Source organism: Pipistrellus kuhlii, unplaced genomic scaffold (genome assembly GCF_014108245.1).
Source record: "Pipistrellus kuhlii isolate mPipKuh1 unplaced genomic scaffold, mPipKuh1.p scaffold_m20_p_2, whole genome shotgun sequence".
Lineage (NCBI taxonomy): Eukaryota > Metazoa > Chordata > Mammalia > Chiroptera > Vespertilionidae > Pipistrellus > Pipistrellus kuhlii.
Window position 1 is genome coordinate 45229944 of NW_023425515.1, and position 21710 is coordinate 45251653.

The 21710-nt window shown below is 42.3% G+C and overlaps 3 protein-coding genes across 14 annotated transcripts in view; all 3 read right to left on the minus strand.

The window, feature by feature from the left end:
• Positions 1-3395: 3395 nt before the first annotated feature.
• LOC118722452 (N-alpha-acetyltransferase 20-like) lies at positions 3396-7675 on the minus strand. The gene is made up of 3 exons (XM_036443917.2): positions 7654-7675; positions 5060-5721; positions 3396-3770 (listed from the first exon to the last, which is right to left on the minus strand). Exons 1-2 carry the CDS (start codon positions 7673-7675, stop codon positions 5111-5113), a joined length of 633 nt encoding a protein of 210 aa, XP_036299810.1. The 3' UTR covers positions 3396-3770; positions 5060-5110.
• Positions 7676-9694: 2019 nt separating this feature from the next.
• Positions 9695-11657, minus strand: GP5 (glycoprotein V platelet). The gene has a single exon (XM_036447740.2). It carries the CDS (start codon positions 11613-11615, stop codon positions 10065-10067), a length of 1551 nt encoding a protein of 516 aa, XP_036303633.1. The 5' UTR covers positions 11616-11657; the 3' UTR covers positions 9695-10064.
• A 7227-nt stretch (positions 11658-18884) lies between these two features.
• The window catches only part of ATP13A3 (ATPase 13A3), an 89111-nt gene continuing 86285 nt past the window's right edge, over positions 18885-21710 (minus strand). For 7 of the 12 annotated variants that reach the window (XM_036443924.2, XM_045583852.1, XM_036443925.2 and 4 more), the window contains one exon: positions 18885-20672. In XM_036443924.2, the coding sequence (XP_036299817.1) occupies positions 20475-20672 (198 nt within the window). In that variant the 3' untranslated portion in view covers positions 18885-20474. The remainder of the gene's footprint in view (positions 20673-21710) is intronic. The other 5 variants (XR_006742072.1, XR_006742074.1, XR_006742070.1 and 2 more) reach the window with 2 other exon arrangements.

The following is a 21710-nucleotide window of genomic DNA, read 5'->3' on the forward strand; positions in this document are numbered from 1 at the left end:
ATCTTGTGCTCACATAGGGGTAGGATCTTTGACCACATGGAGGCAGTCATCTTGTGTATTGGAGTGATAGTCAATCTGCATATTACTTTTTTATTAGATAGGATTGTTTTAAGCCACTGAGATTTGTGTCATTTGCTATGCAGCAATAAGTAATACAATAAAACCAAGCCAAAATGGTCTTAAAAAATAGTTCTATAATACATTCAAGAAATAGATAATCCCATGTTTTATAAACTGTCCACAGCAATTGTCCCCATCTGCTTTATGAGGCTGCATAATTTGGATGATTCAGTTAAAATCAGTCAAATGTATTATTTTTGAAAGATTCACAAGAGAATCTCACCAATGAATGGATAATAAAAGTTTGAAACAAAATATTAGTAAACTGAATCCAACAATACATTTTTTAAATATATTTTATTGATTTTTTACAGAGAGGAAGGGAGAGAGATAGAGAGCTAGAAACATCGATGAGAGAGAAACATTGACCAGCTGCGTCCTGCACACCCCCTACCGGGGATGTGCCCGCAACCAACGTACATGCCCTTGACCGGAATCGAACCTGGGACCTTTCAGTCTGCAGACCAACGCTCTATCACTGAGCCAAACCGGTTTTGGCCAACAATGCATTTTTTAAATGCATAACCAGGCTCAGTTTGCTTCAGGAATGCAATAATAAATTTATTTTTCAAAATCTATATGTTTTATTAACCACTTTAACACATTGAAGGAGAAAGACTATATATGCATCTTAATGATGAAAAAATATTGATAAAATTTAACATTTACACATGACTTAAAAAAATACTTAACTAACTAGGGTTAGAAATGTCACATTAGCCTGACCAGTATGGCTCAGCAGTTGAGCATCAACCCAGGAACCAAGTTGATCCTTAGTCAGGGCACATGTCTGAGATTGTAAGCTCCATCCCCAGTAGGGGGAGTGCAAGAGGCAGCCAATCTATGATGTTTCTCTCCAACAATGTTTTTTCTCTATATATATTTCTCTCCCTTCATCTCTCTCTAAAAATCAATTTTTAAAAAATCTATGTGGCCAAGAAGATCCAAGATGGCTGCACTCAGGTAAACACCTAGCCGCAGCCGCACACAACAATTTCAATAAAATACAACTAAAATATAAAATAGACATTACCCAGAACTACAGGAAAGTCAACTGACTGGAAATTCTACAACGAGAAGCAAGGAGAAAACCAGAAGGAAGCACGGAAGAGCTGGAAAAGCCCAAGGTACGGAGACACGCGGCGCGCGCAGAGAGGACAGAGCTGGAGAGGAGGGAGGCCGAGTGCCTGGCTGGCGTTCCCTAGCAGGAAGGAGATAAACGCTCCAACTGCGTTGGGCCCCAGTTGTGACTGCTCTGAACCCCAGTTCTAGGCCAGACCCCGGGGACCCAGGCTCATCCATAGGGAGCTAGGCTGTAAGGCGGAACCCCGGGGGAGCGGCGAGAGGAGGTCCCAGCAGCGCGCACATTGCGCGCAGAGAAGGGACAGTCGGTTGTGCCGCGGGATTGCCCTGGCCGGAAGGAGACTGGGGCTCCAGTCTGCTCTGAACGCCACCTCCAACTCCACTTACAACTGAACTGAACCTCAATACCGGGCTCATTGGGGGAGAGCATAGACTGTTTGGTAGCAGCGAAAATCGAGAGCACCTTTCTCTCAGAGGTGCTTGCAACGAGTATTGAAGGACCCTGAGACCCAGGAACCGCATAGGGCGGGGCTGACAGAAGCCAAGGCTATAGGCTCCACCCTGAAATCCCGTCCCATCTGTAACTGCGAAATGCAACAATGAAATAGATCACAAACGAAAGAAGAGGACAAAAAGTGACTAGATACAGAGTTCAAAACTACGCTTATGAGGTTTTTCAAGAATTTCCTAGAAAAGATGGATAAGACCTATGAGGATATGAAAAGAGATCAACTAGAATTAATAAGGAGTCAACAAGAAATGATAAGGGATCAACAAGAAATAAAGAATACATTGTCTGAAATAAAAATATTATACAAAATCCTAAAAACAGAATGGAAGACCATAAGAATCAAGTCAAAGATTTGGAACATAAAGAACCAGAAGACACTCCTCCACAGAAGCAAGAAGGCAAGAGAATCCAGAAAATTGAAGATAATGTAAGAAACCTCTGGGACAACTTCAAGCGAACCAACATCAGAATTATGGGGATACCAGAAGATGAGAGAGAGCAAGATATCAAAAACATACTGAAAGAAATAGTGACAGAAAATTTCCCCCACCTGGTGAAAGAATTAGACTTACAAGTCCAGGAAGCACACAGAACTCCAAACAAAAGGAATCCAAAGAGGACCACACCAAGACACATCATAATTAAAATTCCAAGAGCAAAAGACAAAGAGAGAATATTAAAAGCAGCAAGAGCAAAGAAGGTAGTTACCTATAAAGGAGCACCTATATGATTGTCAGCTGACTTCTCAACAGAAACCATGCAGGCCAGGCCAGACAGGAATGGCAAGAAATATTCAAGGTGATGAATAGTAAGAATCTACAGCCAAGGATAATCTATCCAGCAAAGCTATCACTCAGAATCGAAGGTCAGATAAAGAGCTTCACTAATAAAAAAAAAAGCTAAAGGAGTTCATCAACACCAAACCAGAATTATATGAATTGCTGAAGGGGGTTCTTTTGGAAGAGAAAGTAAATAAGATAAAAATTATGAACAACAAATACGTAACTATCAACAAGTAAATCTAAAAACCAAGGAGATTAAAAAAATCTGATGAACAATATTAACTGTTGAATATAATATAATATAATCAGAGGTATGGAAGGGAAGTGAACTGACGATTCTTGGGGAAAAGGGGAGAGGGGGATGTGGGAAGAGACTGAACAGAAACTGTGCACCTATGGATGAGGACAATGGGGAATGGGGAAAGGGCAGAGGGTGAGGTGGGAACCTGGTGGAGGAGAGCAATGGTGGGGGGGAAAAAGGAACATTTGTAATAAAATGAACAATAAAAAATTATTTAAAAAAAAATCTATGTGGCCAAAACTGTTTTGGCTCAGTGGATAGGGCAATGGCCTGTGGACCGAGGGGTCCCAGGTTTGATTCCGGTCAGAGGCATGTACCTTGCTTGCGGGCACATCCCCAGTGGAGGGTGTGCAGGAAGCAGCTGATCAATGTTTCTCTCTCATTGATGTTTCTAACTCTATATCCTTCTCCCTTCCTCTCTGTAAAAAATCAATAAAATTATTTTTTAAAAATCTATGTGCCTCTAATTAAAAATTACCTTTATATAAAAAAGAAATGTCACATATATTGATGAAACCTTAGAGGCATTTTAGTTGCAATCAGATGCTTTTAAGGACACTCATTATCACCATTTCTTTCTTTCTTTTTTTTTTTTTAGAGTCAACAGTGTACTTTATTATACATCTTAGATTTAATATTTCATAAATTGTTTTAAAGCTTCAATCAATAGTTCAATACCAAATAAAAAAAATTATATTTATGCAGCAGTGGTTCTCAGGCATAGAATTTAGGAGGAGATTGGGGCTTTTTTCCTCCTAGCATATAGTGAATATTATGAACTATGATAGTATAATAGAATGTTTCCATCTGACTTAGCTGCCTTTCTGACTGAATTTTATTACAGTGGACAGCTTTAATAGGTATGATGATGCTACCTGGAAACAAGGAATTAAAATATTTTCTTGAAGTCTTTAAAGTACTTTTAAATAAGTGCTTTTCTCTAACAGAAGTCTAATGTCATCCAATGAAAATATTAGGTCTAGTAATAATTAATGTCGTTTTCTAATACCTTTTTTAAATCGAATTTATTTAAACAATACAACAAAATTTAATCAACAATATAGTTGCCGTTGTTTTCTATTATACTTGTGCCCAATGCTCAGGAAGCATTTTAATCCCTCTGTTGTAAAATTCTTGTGATTTTGATGCAAAAAATTCGGTCAATGCATTTTTGAGGCATTCTTCATTATTAAATTTTTTTCCAAGAAGAAAGTTTTGCAAAGAATGAAACAAATGGTAATCGGAAGGGGCAATATCAGGAGAATATGCAGGTTGAGGGAGAACTTCCCATTCCAACTGGCGCAGTTTTTCAGCAGTGATTCTTGCAGTATGCGGTCGTGTGTTATCGTGGTGAAGAATGACGCCCTTCCGATTAATCAGCGCGGGTTCTTTTTCTCTTAAAGCTTGGGCTAACCTTTCCAATTGGGCACTATACACTGCACTTGTAATGGTTTGGTTAGATGGTAAAAGTTCATAATGAAGAATTCCTTTAAAATTCCACCAAACACACAACATCACTTTTTTCGCATGCAAGTCAGGTTTTGGCGTGGGCTGCGGAGCCTCATTTTTGTCCAACCATTGAGGCCGCCTTTTCAAATTAACATACAGCACCCATTCTTCCTCTCCGGTAACAATTTGCTCTAAAAACGGCAAACGGTTTTGACGAGAGAGGAGTGAACTGCAAATTGTGACTCTTTGATTGCAATTGTTGTCGGTCAACTCATGAGGAACCCATTTTCCAAACTTTTGGACTTTGCCAAGTGCACGCAATTGATTGGAAATTGTTTTTTGTGAACAATTTAAAGTTGTCGCAAGCTCTTGTTGGGTAATTTGAGGAATTTGCACCAAAAGAGCTTGAAGAGCTTCTTGATCAAAATTGGACATACGGCCTCGACCACTCTTGTCATCTAACGAAAAATTTCCCTCGCGAAATTTCTCAAGCCAACGCTGGCATTTTCTGGCGCTAACTGCATCTTGACCAAGAGCACTACAGATGTTTTTTGCAGCCTCACTTGCTTTTCTTCCTAATTGGAACTCGTAAAGCATGCAGTGCAGAATATGCTCTTCATCCGCGATCTTCTTAGCCCTAGTTTTGCAACAAAAACCAAACCAAACACAAACTTTTTCAAGCAAAACTTGTTAATTGCACTTCACACGTTCTGTAGATACCACGTGTTTGAAGGTTATGTCAATACAAGTCAACGCCAAGCAAGATTTTAAACGAATGTTTAAAAACGACATTAATTATTACTAGACCCGATAATATTATCCACAAAATATCTGGAGCATTAACCTAAGAACCACTGCCCATGGTTATTCAATATCTTCAGGTCTCACAGGATGAGGTAATGGTAGGATGGATTTCTTCTCAGTGTCCCTGGAAAGTGCTTTTCTTATATCGTAAGCATCCTCGTCGGGCTCCCCATTGCTGGCTGAATAGTACTCGATGACCGTCCTGTACACGCTGTAGCCCAGCTGCTTGTCCATGTTGACGGCAACTTGGTTAGATACTCTTACAAAGAGATCAACAAAAAATCCACCTTTTCTTTCTGAAATTTCCTCTAACAACTCCATAAGTTTAGCAGCCAAATCAAGGCGTCGAAATTCTGGAGAAACAGACAGAGCTGTGACATGCCCATGCCATTCTTCCCTAGCAACGGAGCCTTCTGCTTTACCCATAATATGGCCCATTAACTGTCCACCGGGTGCCTCTGCAACAATGAAATACTCTGGCCAATGGGCAAGATACTGTAAATAGAAAGGAATCCCATAAGTTTCTGTAAGTGGATCCAAGTTAATGTCGTTGAAGCGGAACAGGTCATCGCAGGTGAAGGCCCGGAGCGTGGTCAAGACGCCGCCGCCACCGCCGATGCCACCGCCGCCAAAGCTGAATCGCCGGGACTTCGCATGCCCCGCCGGAAGTCCTCATTATCACCATTTCTGTTTGACATTATATTGGAAGTTTTAGCCAGTGCAGATAAGATTTTTTTAAGATAGAAAGATAAATAAATAAAAGATATAAGTTTTCAATAGGAAGAAACGAATTATTAGATTTGTTGTCAGATAAAATATAATTATGTAAAAATAATTCCATTTCCTTATACCTGTAATAAGCAATCAGAAAATGTAATTTTAAAAAGTGATAACAACTACAATAGCAACAAGAATTCACAATAGGGGAGCAGACCTAGGAATAAACCTAACAATATTTGTGCAAGATTTTATGAAAGAATTCTGAAACTTCACTGAAAGATTAGAAAAGACCTAGAAAATTGGTAAGATGAACCATGTTCACAGTTTGTAAGTCTACAGGCCTTGTGGATGTCTTGGGAAAGCTGTATATCCCTGATGTCAGCGGCTTCTTATCCTCAAAGAGTCTGTCTGATCTCTGCTGTAGGAGGAGGGAGGCAAATGTCACAGACAGGGGCAGCTGTCTATTCGTGGTTAAGATCCCTTCCACTGAGTTGGAGAAAGTCTTACATTTTCCAATGGACAAAATCTCCTGGTTGTAAGCCACAGTCCTCGAAGTCTTGTCTGCTGAGAGTGCACTGTGAAATGAATGTCACTAATGTATCCACTTATTAACCTGTCCCTGGTTAATAAGCTGGTTGATAAGTTCCTGATAATAATGCAGAATGGCTGAAACCGGTTTGGCTCAGTGGTAGAGCGTCGGCCTGGGGACTGAAAGGTCCCAGGTTCGATTCCGGTCAAGGGCATGTACATTGGTTGCGGGCACATCCCCCGTAGGCGGTGTGCAAGAGGCAGCTGATCGATGATTCTCTCTCATTGATGTTTCTAACTCTATCCCTCTTCATCTCTGTGAAAAATCAATAAAATATATTAAAAAAATAATGCAGAATGTCTCCTTTTATTTTTTTAAAAGATTTTTTAAAACATATTTTATTGATTTTACACAGAGAGGAATTGAGAGGGATAGAGAGTTAGAAACGTCGATGAGAGAGATACATTGACCAGCTGCCTCTTGCACACCCCCCACTGGGGATGTGCCCACAACCAAGGTACGTGCCCTTGACCAGAATGGAATCCGGGACCCTTCAGTCCCCAGACCGACGCTCTATCCACTGAGCCAAACCGGTTTCAGAATGTCTCCTTTTAGTAAGGTTGATTCATAGGACCTTTCATCCAGAAGCATAGGGTGACCAGTGACTATTTAAGGAGGAGATAAGCTATGTGTTTACCAAAAGAAGTTGATTTCAGGTCAAGGAGCATATAAGGAGAGCTTTTGGCCAAGGGAAATTAAAGGCTTCTGAAAACGTAACTAGTTGAGCTTTAATGGTGTCATTTTCATGTTCTACCAATCCAGAGAACTGGGGTGATGGGCACGATGAAAATATTGTAGAATAGGCCAAATACTACGAATGGATTGCATTATTTGCCCAGTGAATGAATCCCTCAGTTCCTGTACCTCAGAGGGAATTCCCAATTGGGAGTTAATTTTTCCCAATAGTAATTTACCTACTGTTAAGGCTGTTGCTTTCCTGCAAGGAAATGCCTCCACTCAGTGGAAACAAACAAAAAGCAAACATGCAAATCATAACGAGCATGTTTTGCGATGGAGGCATTTGTGAGGGGGTGTACAGAAGCAGCTGATCGATGTTTCTCTCTCATCGATGTTTCTAACTTTCTATCCCTCTCCCTTCCTCTCTGTAAAAAATCAATAAAATATATTTTTAAAAATATCTGAAGCAAATAAAGCAAAGAATAAAGATTGTATAAAGCAGGTTCAGGTGTCCAAAGTTATTCTCTTAACTTTTCTGAATGTTTAAAGATAATGGCCAGGGGAGATGTTTTCACTGGAGGGGACACCAACACAGAAGCCCAATGGAAGTGAGTACTTGGTTTTAGCCACTGCTCCATCCTCCGCTTAGAAGAGGGCCAGGTACAGAGGAGGTACTCAACAAACATTTGCTGACTGAATGAACTTCTGCAAAGGCAGTGAAATATGTTAAAACACAGTGTGTTCAAAAGAGCTATTAGTCGAAACCGGTTTGGCTCAGTGGATAGAGCATCAGCCTGCAGACTGAAAGGTCCCAGGTCTGATTCTGGTCAAGGGCATGTACCTTGGTTGCAGGCACATCCCCAGTAGGGGGGGTGCAAGAGGCAGCTGATTGATGATTCTCTCTCATCGATGTTCCTGACTATCCCTCTCTCTTCCTCTCTGTGAAAAATCAATAAAATATATTTTTTTTAAAAATCCAAAAGAGCTATCGTAGCAATAGCCTACTTCTACTGAGTCCACATGCACCAGCCACTGACTTAACTGTTTGGCCTGAGTTATTATATTCTGTTCTTGCAACCAGGTAAGGACCGTAACTATCCTCACCATCCAGGTGAGGAAATGGAGGCTTCGAGAGGGAGGCCGCTTGCCCGAGAGCATAGTGGTTAGGACTAGAGTCCGTAATGCATCAAAGAAGTCTGGGTTTTACGCTATAGGTGGGTGCAAAATTTGGAACAGTAGAAATAAATGATACAAGGAGGCACACACACACACACACACACACACACACACACACCGGAGTGAAGGGTGACCAGGAGCAGACGGGGTGGGGAGGGTGCCAAGTGCCCGACAGCCTGCGAGGGGGGCACACAGCGGGAACACGGCAGTCTGCCGGGCAGTCTGGAAATGCTTTACCAGGAGGAGACATTTCAACGTGGCCTTGAAGGAGAAGTGCGCCTGCAAATGCCAGGAACCCAGCAATCCCTGCTCCGTGTCCTGTCGGCGTTGTTCTGAGGATCCATTGCTCCGGCCTGGCAGCACAGAGCCTGCCTGCACGGGGCTGAGGCCACACACGCGTGAAGACGAACTGGGGTGAAGGTAACCTTCCGTCTGAGGAAGTTCTCTCTCACCTCTACACTCAGAGAGCAGAAAAGGCAGCCAGAGCTCTCCGTTAGAAGTCAGGATGGCAGTGCCACAGGGCACGGCCTGGCCTTTAGGAAGAGCTGACCTGGGAGCAGTGACTGTTCGCTGGGCACTGCGCTGCTGTCACAGGCTGTGGTGCCTCTGATTCTCACAGCTCTGTGAAGCAGGCACTCTGCATCCCTTGCCAGGGACGAGGGAACCCAGGCGTGTACAACCTAAGTATCCGGCCCTCGTCCTGTGCAGTTAGAACGCGGTGGAGCTGGGATTTGAACCCACGGTTGTCACCACTCCACCCGTGTTTTAACCACTGCTGCTCACGGGCATCCATTGAAAGCAACAAGGTTTTTACCGCTTTCCATCGGAAGAATAAACAAGAATGAGGTCAAGCACAATAAACCGGAAACCAAGCTTGCCGTTGCATCCATGAACTCCTGCCACATGGCAGGTGCTCCATAACTGCTTGTGAAATGAGGTAGCATTTAGTTCAGTGTCAATGATAGACTTCTCTCTCATAGCAGTTTCATAAGTCTTTGCAGGCACGCGCACACACACAGGGACTCTCTGAATCAATGCCCCACCCCCACCCTGTGGGACACACACACACACACACACACACACACACACACACACACATACATACATACACATACACACATACACACACACACACACACACACACACACACACACTTAGAGCTCCTGGTGAGCTCCCACTTGTCTCAAATCTCTGCTCCACTCACCCTCCCCAGGGCCCTTCCTCCTGCTCCTTGGCGCTCAGGCCTGACTGTCACTGCTGCGCTCCTGGAAGCAAGGCCCTGTGCTCTTTTCTCTCTCAGCCTGCACTGAGTGAAGGAGTCCCACCCTCTCCCAAATAGCCCACGGAGGTACAAACAGTGAGAAGAAGAAGAAGAAAAGAAATAGGACAAGGAAAAGAACTGGAAGAGTTCTGCTTTTCAAACAAAAGTAAAGAGAACAATCCTTCCTTTCCCCAGGAAAAGCCACTCCCACTTGGATCGTGTGTATTCATTTTATTCTTTTATTGCACATTTACCAGACAGGAGCCAGACCCCGGCCTGGAGGTGGCGGCTCTCCCGCACCCTTCCTCAGGACGCTCTGAGATAGCCCTCTCTCCACCGGGCACCGGGGCACAGAGATGTGGTGAACACAACCCACATTCCCAGGACCCCACGGTGAGGGATGAAGCAAAGCAAGCTGTCACAATTTACAAATGTAAAGGCAATTCTAGGAAAGAGGAGGGAGGAGGAGGAGACAGAGAGGTGGGTTTGAGAGCAGAGGGGAGGGCAGCAATCTGTCTGGACTCTCCCAGAGTCACATCTAACAATACCCTGGTCGCCTTTTCATTCGTTACACGGTTTCGCCGCTGGCTCAAACCAGAGCTCTCTCTCTGATTAATTTTCGGAAGAGCCGGAGGAGTTTAATCATAGCAAACACAATGACCACGGTTATTACGGCCTGCGTGGCTAAAAGCAGCATATAAAGACCCCAGAACAGGCGATGGTCCTGACGCTGGCCCTCGGCCACCGGCTGGGCCCACGCCCAGGGCTCTGGGCTGGTAGGCACCCAGGCTGGGCGATCGCGGGCCACGGGCAGGACCAGCCTGGTGGGGGCGAGAGAGTGGGGAGTGCTCGGGGCCCTGGTGCTCGGACACCTCAGGTCACCGTCCGACAGGGCGTGCAGCAGCAGGCCACGGGGCTGCCCCTGGCACCGCGGGGACTGCTCCACGTGGCCCGTGAGGCCCGGGTGCTGCCTCAGCCACGCCAGGAACGGCAGCAGGTCGCAGTCGCAGCGCCAGGGATTGTGCCTCAGCAGGACCTCCGACAGCCGGGGCAGGCCCTCGAACATGTCGCCCGGCAGGGTCTGCAACTGGTTGTGCTCGAGCCGCAGCCACTCGAGGCTGCGGAGGCCGCGGAAGAGCCCGCGGGGCAGGGTCCGCAGTGCGTTGCGGCTCAGCGACAGCTGGCGCAGCTGGCCGAGGCCGCGGAAGGCGCCATCGGGCAGGGTGCGCAGCTGGGTGCCGTTCAGCCACAGCTCGCGCAGGCCCGCCATCTCCCCGAAGAGCACGGCTGGGAGCTCCTCCAGCGGGTTCTCGTGCAGCGCCAGGGAGGTCAGGTTGTGCAGATGGAGGAAGAGGGCGGAGGGCAGGGACCTGAGCTGGTTCCTGGAAAGCTTCAGGATGCTCAGGTCGCGGAGCTGGTCAAAGGCCCCGGGCGCCAGGGCCCGGAGGCGGTTGCCGTCCAGCTGCAGCTCTGCCAGAGCGCGCAGGCCGCTCAGCAGCCCCGGATCCAGAGCCGCGAGCCGGTTGGAACTGAGCACGAGCTTCTCCAGCTTGGCCTGCGCACCCAGCAAGCCCGGGGGCAAGTGAGTCAGATTGTTCGCCGATAAGTCCAGCACCCGCAGGCCCCGCAGGTGCGCCAAGAGGCCCGCGGGGAGGGAGACGAGCTGATTCACGTTCAGGAAGAGGAACTGCAGGTTCACTAGGTTCCGGAACAGGAGTGGGTCGAGGCGCGTCAGCGCATTGTGGTCCAGATACAGATGCTCCAGGAGCACCAGGCTGTCGAAGAGCGCGCCTGGCAGGTCCCGGATGTGGTTGTGTGACAGCCGGAGGGTTTTCAGGTTCCCCAGGTCCTGGAAGGTGCCCGGGGCGACGGCGGCGATGTGGCTTTGGGTCAGCAAGAGGCGCTGCAGCACCGTCATGCCGCGGAAGCTGTCGCTCCGCAGGGTGCCCCGGCCCAGGCGGAACAGCGTGAGGACCATGAGGTTGGTGGGCAGGCCAAGCTCTGCGATGCGCTCCACGTCGCCCCCCGAGCACTGCACCGCGTCCCGGACGGAGCAGCCGCAGGTGGGCGGGCAGCGGGAGGGCGCAGGCTGGGCGCGCAGGAGCGCCAGCACCGCGCACAGCAGGGCGCCCCGCAGCATATCGGCCGCCTGTGGGGACAGCACACAACAAGGGCAGACATCAAACATTCGCCTGTGGCCGAAACCGGTTTGGTTCAGCGGATAGAGCGTCTACCTGCGGACTGAAAGGTCCCAGGTTCGAATCCGGTCAAGGGCATGTACCTTGGTTGCGGGCACATCCCCGGTGGGGGGGTGTGCAGGAGGCAGCTGGTCGATGTATCTCTCTCATCGATGTTTCTAGCTCTCTATCTCTCTCCCTTCCTCACTGTGAAAAATCAATAAAATATATTTTTTTTAAATAAAAATAAAATCTTTACATAGAACTCATTAAGTAATTATTCCCACATTCCAGCTCCAGCTGTGGCAGAGCAGTGCCCATGGTGAAAGAGCTCTGCTCTTGACTTTATACTCACCCAGGGCTAGCTGTAGCCAAGTCACGGAGGAAACAGCGAAGTGTTCATATGACAGCCACCACCTGAATCCTTTGGTCATAGCTACGTTATATCTGCAATATCAACTCCTCTGCGAGAACAGCAGACACTCCCCAAATAGTGAACACCCTCAGCCACACTGGGAAACGCAGGAAATAACACGTACCACTCAATGCCAGGCGTTCTTCCCAGCACTTGTATTTGAATCGATTCATTTCATCTTTACCTAACCCTATGAAGTACATACTATTATTATCCCCAAAGAATGAAGAAACTAAGGCATAGGGCGTTTAAGGGACTTCACGAGGGTCCCAGAGCTAGAATTGGAGAGTAGTGTATCTGACTGAACCATAAATAAGAAGCTATCATTTCTAAGCTGTTTGAAAATTAATACTCCTGGCATTGAATCATCTGTGAAATACACACAGGAATACGAATCTGCCAAAACAATGTTTCCCATGTGTCATTTTACACAAATCGTTTCTCGTAGCTACATTCCATTTCTTATGCACTCATGAACTCGCCAAGCCCTCTAATTTTAAAATATTCGGCCTTACCTGGAATAGCACTGCTCCCCAAAGCAACTGAGAGGCTGAGAGCCTCGCCTGTGATTCGGCACTTTCCAAAGGAAAAGGGCGGGACCCTGCATCCTCAGGATAAAGACTTCATCAGAAAGTCATGGAGAGGGCCCTGTCTCAGGAGGCATATTCGGGATTTTTAATGACAAGTATTTTCAAACCGAAAGCAACTATATATAACCTACATCCTGCTGTCAAAGCTTAATGACAAGAGCAGGAGAGAGAGAAGTTTCTCCATAAATGGCACAACCTAGCTCTGTGGAGCTGGAAAAGCTCAGTGATACATTGCAGTAGCCACACCCCTGGATGGGCCAGGCTTGCCCCAGGCTTCCTTTTCATGCCACACTACCCCGGTTCTCTAATCCAGTGGTTCCCAAACTTTTGACATATGTGTACCCCTTCTATAATTTTCGTAACGCTGAGTACCCCTTGTACTCATGAGAACGTAGAATTAGGCACAGCTAAGCACGGTGCAGTGCATATCCCCACCAAACTCCGGTGCAACGCGAACCCCCACCAAACTCTTCCCGTACCCCTGGGGGTACGCATACCACACTTTGGGAAACACTCAGTGAGTCTAATCCATTCCCCTCCTCCTTGGATGAATAATAAGGCTTAGACTAGCCTCCAGTGCAACACTCCATTTCATTTTAGAATTAATAAGGCTGAAAACATTCTCAAAGATGTTCAGTTATGCATCACTAAGTGAGTTGAAGGGTGTTCACATGTTCAACTTAGGACTGTCAAACTGCCTCCCACAACAGTTATACCCATACGTGATGCCACCTGCGGTGCAGGACAGTCCCTGTGCTTCACAGCTCTGCCCATACTTGGGATTGATTTTTTTAAATATACTTTTTGCAATTCATGTGAAATGATTGTCAGTATGGTTTTTAATGGGCTCAAGACACTTTTCATACTTTAAGGACCACTTCATCTTCTGAGAAATTCAGCTTTCCTTTGCCTATTTGTCTATATGCAAAATATGTATGCTATGTCTTTAAAAAACTGAGCAATAGGCATTGTAATATATTCTGGATTCGAATCCTTGGTTGGTTATAGGTGTTATAAATATCTTCAACTAGTGATTTGCCTTTTAACCTTCTGTATGAGGTCAAAAGACCCGAGTCTTGTGGTAGGCAGTTATCCATCTTTCCTAATTTGTGATGTTTGTGTCTATTAAAATAAACCCCCCCTTCCCTCCAAAATCAGAAAACTATTTCCCTATAACGCCTAACTTTATAGCTTTGTCCTTCACTTTTAGGTCTATTTAATCCATCTATAGTTGGTTTTTGTGTATGATGTGAGTCGAGTCCAGTTTATTTTTCCCATTAGGATACCCAGCTGTCCTAGCCCTGCTTCTGTAAACCCCTTCTTCCTCACAAACCAGCACCTCATCAGTGGCTGGGTCTGTAGGTCTGTTTCTGAGCTGTTTGAAAATCCTGCGCCGTACCCCATATGAAAATAACTTTTCATGTTCAAAGCCTGAAAATAGAGTGTTTTATAAAGAGCGAACTAGACATTTTCATACAACATTGGTGGACATAAAAATTGGGGCAAACTTTTCAGAAAAAAATTTAATAGTATCAACTAAATTTAAAATACAGTATACACATTCTGTATGTATAGCCATTCCACTGATAAAAATATACTTCATGGATATGCTTATCTAAATGAGCATAACACTTATTGTGGATTTGTAACAGAAACAAAAACCTAAATGGCCATCACCGTGAACAAGATGCTTAGATTATGGCAGGTCCATGCAGTAAGATGCCGTGCAGACTTTAAAGTGAATAAAGTTGAGCTTCAAGTGCTGACGTACTTTCAAAGACACACTAAATGACAGAAAGCAAGGGCTGCGGAGCATATGCAATGGGATTCCACATGTGTAGCATTTTTAAAAACATATATTTACATGAGGATATACACATATTTTTTTTCCTGGAATGATACACCAAGAAACTTCAGTATTCATCTTTTGGGGGAGAAGCCAGGGAATAGGTGGACTTCCTTATATACCTTTCTGTGAGGTTTAAATTTTTACTAAACATGCTTATATCACAATTGCATTTTTAAAATTTAAAAATATATTTTATTGATTTTGTACAGAGAGGAAGGGAGAGAGATAGAGAGTTAGAAACATCGATGAGAGAGAGTCATCGATCAGCTGCCTCCTGCACACCCCCCACTGGGGATGTGCCCGCAACCAAGGTACATGCCCTTGACCGGAATCGAACCCGGGACCTTTCAGTCCCCAAGCCGACGCTCTATCCATTGAGCCAAACCGGCCTCGGCACAATTGCATTTTTAAAATTTAAATGCAAAAATAAAGTGATTTGGAAGGGAAAATGGCATCATTAAGGGAAAAACACATAAGGATAAAGGTATTAAAACATACTGGAAAAAGTCAAGGCTTGAATTGTGAAAGAATAAACATTAACCTCTGAATCATTGAGTGGAGTGGTACAGAAGTGATCCTTAAATTATTTCATCCTGGTTGAGAAAAATTCCCTGATCCATGACATTTGCAGATATAGAAAAAGCACTGAAATCCAAGCAGTGTTTGATGGAGCCAAATGCAGGTAAAGCCCAGTAAATGCTGTATTGGCTGAAATCACCTCTAAGTCATGAAGTCCCAAAGCACAGGGAAGCCACTCCCTCTGCCAGGGGTCATGGGCCATCTTTGAGCTCCAATCAAGAAAAGGAACTCGAGCCGAAAACAGTTTGGCTCAGTGGATAGAGCGTCGGCCTGTGGACTGAAAAGTCCCAGGTTCGATTTCAGTCAAGGGCATGTACATTGGTTGCGGGCACATCCCCAGTGGGGTGTCGGCAAGAGGCAGCTAATCGATGTCTCTCTCTCATCGATGTTTCTAACTCTCTATTCTTCTCTCTTCCTCTCTGTAAAAAAAAAAATATATATATATATATGTGTGTGTGTGTGTGTGTGTGTGTGTGTGTGTGTATATATATATATATATATATATATATATATATATATATATATAAATATTTGTTTTTAAAAAGAAAAAAAGGAACTCAGCCCAGAACACATGCTGTGGTGGCACAGTGAGTCAGACATGCATAGGCACACCAGGTGAAAGGCCCTTTGCCCTGGAAAAGGCCGGGGAGCCAGTCAGCAACTTGGAGTCAAATTCCAGCGAAGCTTCTTTAGCCTATTTCCCCAGGAAGATCTCCAAGTTTTGTTCTTTGAAGAGAGCAGGGCATTTTGATTGCCCGAGAAGGGAGAGCTGGGTCCAGAAGTTGCAGACAATGTAGCAAAACTGTGAGGTGATCCACTGAATAAACACAGAGCTGAGAAGCATTGAGTAATGAAGTTACTCAATGGCTCTTGCGTTCATCTTTGGAGCTGGGATCTGTGGAAAAGGTCAGAAACCTGCTGTCCCAAATGGCTTCTGTATAAGCCACAGAGCCCTGGCCTATGAGGTTTTGGCCATTCAAAAGCAGGAGTCTGCCTGGATGAGACATGCTTTTCCGCCCCCATAGGGGACACAGAGGCTGGGACACAGCAGAAGTAATACCTGTGGAGTAACCACAACCCCAACTATGAACAGGGACAGTCTCGTTCAAACTCATACAATTCCTTTTGTCCTTCCTTACAATATACCGCTAAGAATAAAGTAACTGGCAGTAAGCGGCGGAGAGGAAGGGAAGATAAGAGGAACTGTGCCCACAGCAGCAGGCTGTGGGGACATGATCATTTGCTAGACAAACCATAGTGCATGGGAGAACGTGAGCTCAAACTGGTGTTCATACCACCCCAGTCCACCGGATCACAGCCCGCCATGCAGCCCACCGCAGAGGAGGCATGTCTCCTGCAGAGCCTGCCACACGAGGCAACACCTTCCCAAGCACAAACCTGCCTTCCCCTGGGGTTTCTATGGCCAGCGGTCAGCTCCACAGCGTCTCTCCCCTCGGAGGGCGCTTTTGGCACCCACAAATACTTCACTTCAAACGCACCGTCTTAAACATGGTATTAGCTTTTGGTTTGATCTTCCCAACTATTAATAGACTCCCTAATTTTATAGTTCACCATTTCCCGCAGACCGCCTGCCAGTTAACATTTGGCTTTACATTGTATGTGACCACAGACATAAATGTAGAATGCTGCATTTACTTCCTTCAAAAACCCAAAGTTAGCCCGGCTGGTGGGTTCAGTGGTTGAGCATCAACCTAGGAACCAGGTCTCCGTTTTGATTCACAGTCAGGGCATATGTCTGAGTTGCAGGTTCAATCCCTGATTCTCTCACATCATTGATGTTTGTTTGTTTTTAATTGTTAAAAATGTTTTTATTTCAGAGAGGAAGGGAGAGGGAGAAAGATAGAAACATCAATAATGAGGATCATTAATTGGCTGCCTCCTGCATACCCCCCTCTGGGATCGAGCCAATAATCCAAGCATGTGCCCTGATCAAAACTGAACCACGACCTCCTGGTTCTTGGGCTGATGCTCAACCACTGAGCCACGGTGGCTGGGCACCATCATTAATGTTTCTCCCTCCCTCCCTCCCTATTTGAAAGAAATAAAAACAATCTTAAAAAAAAGCAACCAAAAAACCCCAATGTTAAAAAAGGAAATGGGAAAGTATTAAGCAGGAAAATAAACCCACTGAACTAAAAGCAAACATGTATAAAGACACAGAAAAAAGAGTGCTATTTTATTCATTTAGATTTTTATTTTGAACGCTTCAATCAAAAAAAATTTCATAGTTATTTACAGTGCTGAATGTACAATTATGAATGTATGCCTTTTTGACATCAGGGTACCATTCTTGAGCAGCAATATAATTTTAAAAATATAAAGATGCAATATCATTTCTGATATAAAGTTTCTTAAAAAAATTCCAAAGTCTTAGGGAATTAACAAATCATAACAGGAAGTTAACTATTTTATTAATTTAATGTGCACATAATTACCAAATTTTAATACATTAAAAAATATGTGTAAATACCCAGACTGTACAAAAATTAACATCCCATATTTTGTTAAAAGTTCCCAACCACCTCCCACCATAAATATACAAAATATGTCAAAATTACATGCAAGAAATCTTAGAACATTTCCTAACGCTTGAATTTTGCTCTTCTCTGAACAGTGTATGTATAGCTGTTTTGGAAACAGAATATATAAACACTGATATTTTTACCATGCCTTTGAAACTGTGCAGTATTTTCATAAACAGGGGTAACAAAATAAATACAGTAAAAACTGCAACAGTTCTGTTTAAATGCAAGTGCAATTTGGAAAGCTCTCAAATGCAAGGATTATAAAACTAATATAAAAGTATTCATTTTGTTGTTGGCTTAGCCACTTTTACTCAAGCATTATTTGCAGCAATGCCTTACAGCAGTTGGTGCTAGAAGATACAAAACAGTCACCACTATTTATATTTGAGGGAGGGAAAAAAAACTTTAAACAACCCTGAGGGAGACACACATTAAAAATCTTGTTATTTATTTAAAAAGTTAAAAAGTTACATATCATTATTTAACAATTATTTTCCCGACATTTCTGTCCTTAAGTATGTGCATAAATAAAATTTAAAGCGGCAATATTAATCTTAAATCAAAATAATATATGTACAGATTTTAAAATTTCGGTCTGTATACACTCAAATAATTTAATGTGAAATTAAGAATCAAAATTACTACGTAATGGTGACCTACAGAGAGAGAAGTCTATCTATGGCACTGAGTAGGACCCACACCTATATTCACAAACATTCCTCAAATAATATTTCTGGAAGCTCAATTACAACTTGAACAACCCACTTAGTCTATGTTCAAATCTAACTTCCTACAAATGCTTTTCCACCTACCAAAAACCTTATTCCTTTGAAAGCAATATAGACAGATGAGATATAAAACCCTTATACTATCTAAATATTAAAAAAAGGGAGGGTGTAAAAAATATAGCTCTTTATGATCATGCTCTTAAAGATGTTAAATACAATCTGATAATTGAGTTTTTTAAGCTGCTACTTAGCAATTACCTTAATTATACGCTTCAGAATTTAAATCAAATAATAAGATTTACAATTCTGGGAAAATCACTGACGAATAACACTTATACATGTTGAAAATAAATGTGGAAATTATAAAACAATCAAGAGAATAAGTAACTATAGAAAACAGTGCTAATTCACAGCTCAAGAGGTCTAAGATGCATAGCTTCATAGAATCATCCATGGAACAATTGTTTTATCATCTAATGTGTAGTAATAGCGTACTATGTTTTTTGATGGAACTTTTTTAGTGTATGTGAGGATCATCGGTGGCAATAGCAATAACAGTGATCCTGAGTGTAACTTACATTTTTCTATAGTTACCAAACATCATTCATATCTCTGCACCACAAAAAAAAATGAGAATCATTTGATTCTACAGTTCTGGGTAACATTTGGTAAATTGGTAAGTACAGATCAGGAAAATAATGACCAGCTAGAAGTGAACAGTATACACATGCTATTGGTTAAGGAAGAACACAGGATAATATCACATACTTTTAGAAGTTTAGTGTCCATTTTACAACAGTATCAGTTTCCTTGTTTATCCATAACTGTGGGCTTTGTCAAACTACTGGATCTTACCTATAAAGGCATTTTTAAAGTTACTTTTATTTTGTTTAGAATTTAAGCTTTAACTAGGCAAAACAGAAAAGTGAAAAATATTATTCACATTTCTTTTGATTCAATTAATGTCTATTCTTTAACTTTATTTCCATTTTTCTTTTCTCCCAGAAAATGCCATCACCAAAATATGTTCATTTGTAAACATCCAATCCAAAATAAACTCTGATCTCTAGTGCCACCTAATGGCATAAAACAAACTCTCGCCAAGTTCATTCTGCTTTGAACAAATTCAGCAGTTGTTCAAAATCGCTCATTTTTTAAGCCTTATTATTGATAGGATAGACATACATCAAATATTCAAGATTTTAGAAGGCAAAAATCTAACTAAAAAAAAAAAAGCTGCTCACTACTATACAATGTCTTTAGAAAATTAAAAAAGCAGAAAATAAAAGACATTTAAAATAATATAAAACTTGAGAGGGAGGAAAAAACAGATATGGAGAGATATCAAAAAGATAGATCCACATCTATTACCAAAAGAAATATTTTTCTTAATGAAAAAAGTTTACATTTAACTAAAGCAAATTACACTACTGACACCAGACAACACACAAACACATTGTTTTGAGGGACATCTCCAAAGACAGACAGTGAAGCACCTTGCTGATTAAAAAAATAAAACCCAGGCAGTTTGTGCAGAAAATATAAAATTGTAAGTGGAAATTACCTGAGTTGTTCTATAAGCAACACCATTAAACTTACTCCTAACTCTAGACTATCAAAGGAATCTGGTGAGTGTATATATAATTCTTTGGAAGAAATGTTGGAATCAAATGAAAACAGGCTTTTTAACTATTTTCACTAGAGGCTAATCATAGATTTAGGGCCTTTTCTAAGAGTTGTGAAAATAAATTTAAAGATGTAAACTAAGTCTCAAAGGCTAATGTCTAAAACCCTACCAAATACCTACTTTCTTCTATACCCTATATACCTATATATTAGTAAAGAGTATTACTGAGGGTAACAATCAAGAAAACTGTGGAAATACAATATTCAGAGTTACTGAAGAAAGAGGACTTCACAGATTGATTATTAATTTAGCTGGCATGCCAATCTTTTATTCTGGTTTCTTTTGTTTTTTAAAAAAGCTCTGAAATCACCTACTATATCAGAAAGAACACAGATTGAAATGATGCCATCTGACACACAGGATCAGAAAGTCCTAAATTACATTCTGTTCAATACTGCTACTAACATCCCACCAAGACTGATGCGCTGCTACGTAATGGTGATGATTTGACATGATCCATTTTCTTTAACTAAAGTTTTAGCTTCTGTTGTCGTCTGGGGTTTTGGTGGCCATTCTGGGTCAACCAAGAGCTCTTGAGCCAGATACATGTACTTTGCTTTCGGCATCTTCTTTCTACAGTCCAGGGCACAGGACAAGCAGCATTTCCCCCAGTAATCCACTGACTCCTAAGGAGATAAGGAAAAGAACACCCCCGTAGATTAAAGGCTGCTTCTTTTTAACAAGTTTGTTAAAGCAGAGTATGTCAACACAAAAAAATAAGAGGAAATGACTTTTAAGCATAAACAAATGAAAAAAACCCATGTAAAAATGTAAGCTTTCAATTATTTAGGAACATTTTTAAAAGTTAGATGTTTTAGTTATCAATGTAATATACTTTGTTTTATTTAGATTTATAGACCTAACCTCTTGTGTATATATAAATTTATTTTCCCATTTCTTTTTGTATAGATACATTTTAAAAATGACTTGCAGATCTGGATAACACAAAACTATTGCATCAAGAATTATTTTATTTAAACTATTCAGAAAGAGAAAATATTTTTAATATTCAATATGGAAACTCTCATCTTCTATCCCAAACTACTAGATCATTTTTGGAAGAAATATCATTGTTACTGTTAACATTACCTTTCAAAACATAAAAATGAAAATATTGTTAGGTCAAAATTAGAACTTAGATCATGTTTAACGTCATTCACTTTTTTTAAAGCCACATTTTCATTCATACAAAAACCATTTTATTTTATAATGATGGTTACCCTTGGTGCTCTACCTTTAAGAAAAGGTACATACAAAGCTATAAAGCAAGTACTATTTCTTAGTATTATTTCATTATAATGAAATAATAATTGAAATCCTTGATTAATCCGGATGTTTTTAATGACTGTGATCTTGAATAATTCTCAAAGAACAAAAAAGCAGAGTCCCTTGTTATTGTAAAAAAAATATAAACGCAGTAGAGGCCTCAGAATTAATCTTAACTGTAATTTGTGCTAAAGAAATGAAATAAACCCAGTTGACTGGGTGTTGTCACATGCACCAAAAGGTTGTCTGTTCCATTCCCAGTCAGAGTACATGCCCAGGTTATAGACTCAATCCCCAGTAGGGGCGTGTAGTAGCCAGCAGATCGATGTTTCTCTGTCACATTGATGCTTCTATCTTTTTCTTCTCCCTTCCTCTCTCTCTAAAATCAATACAAAATC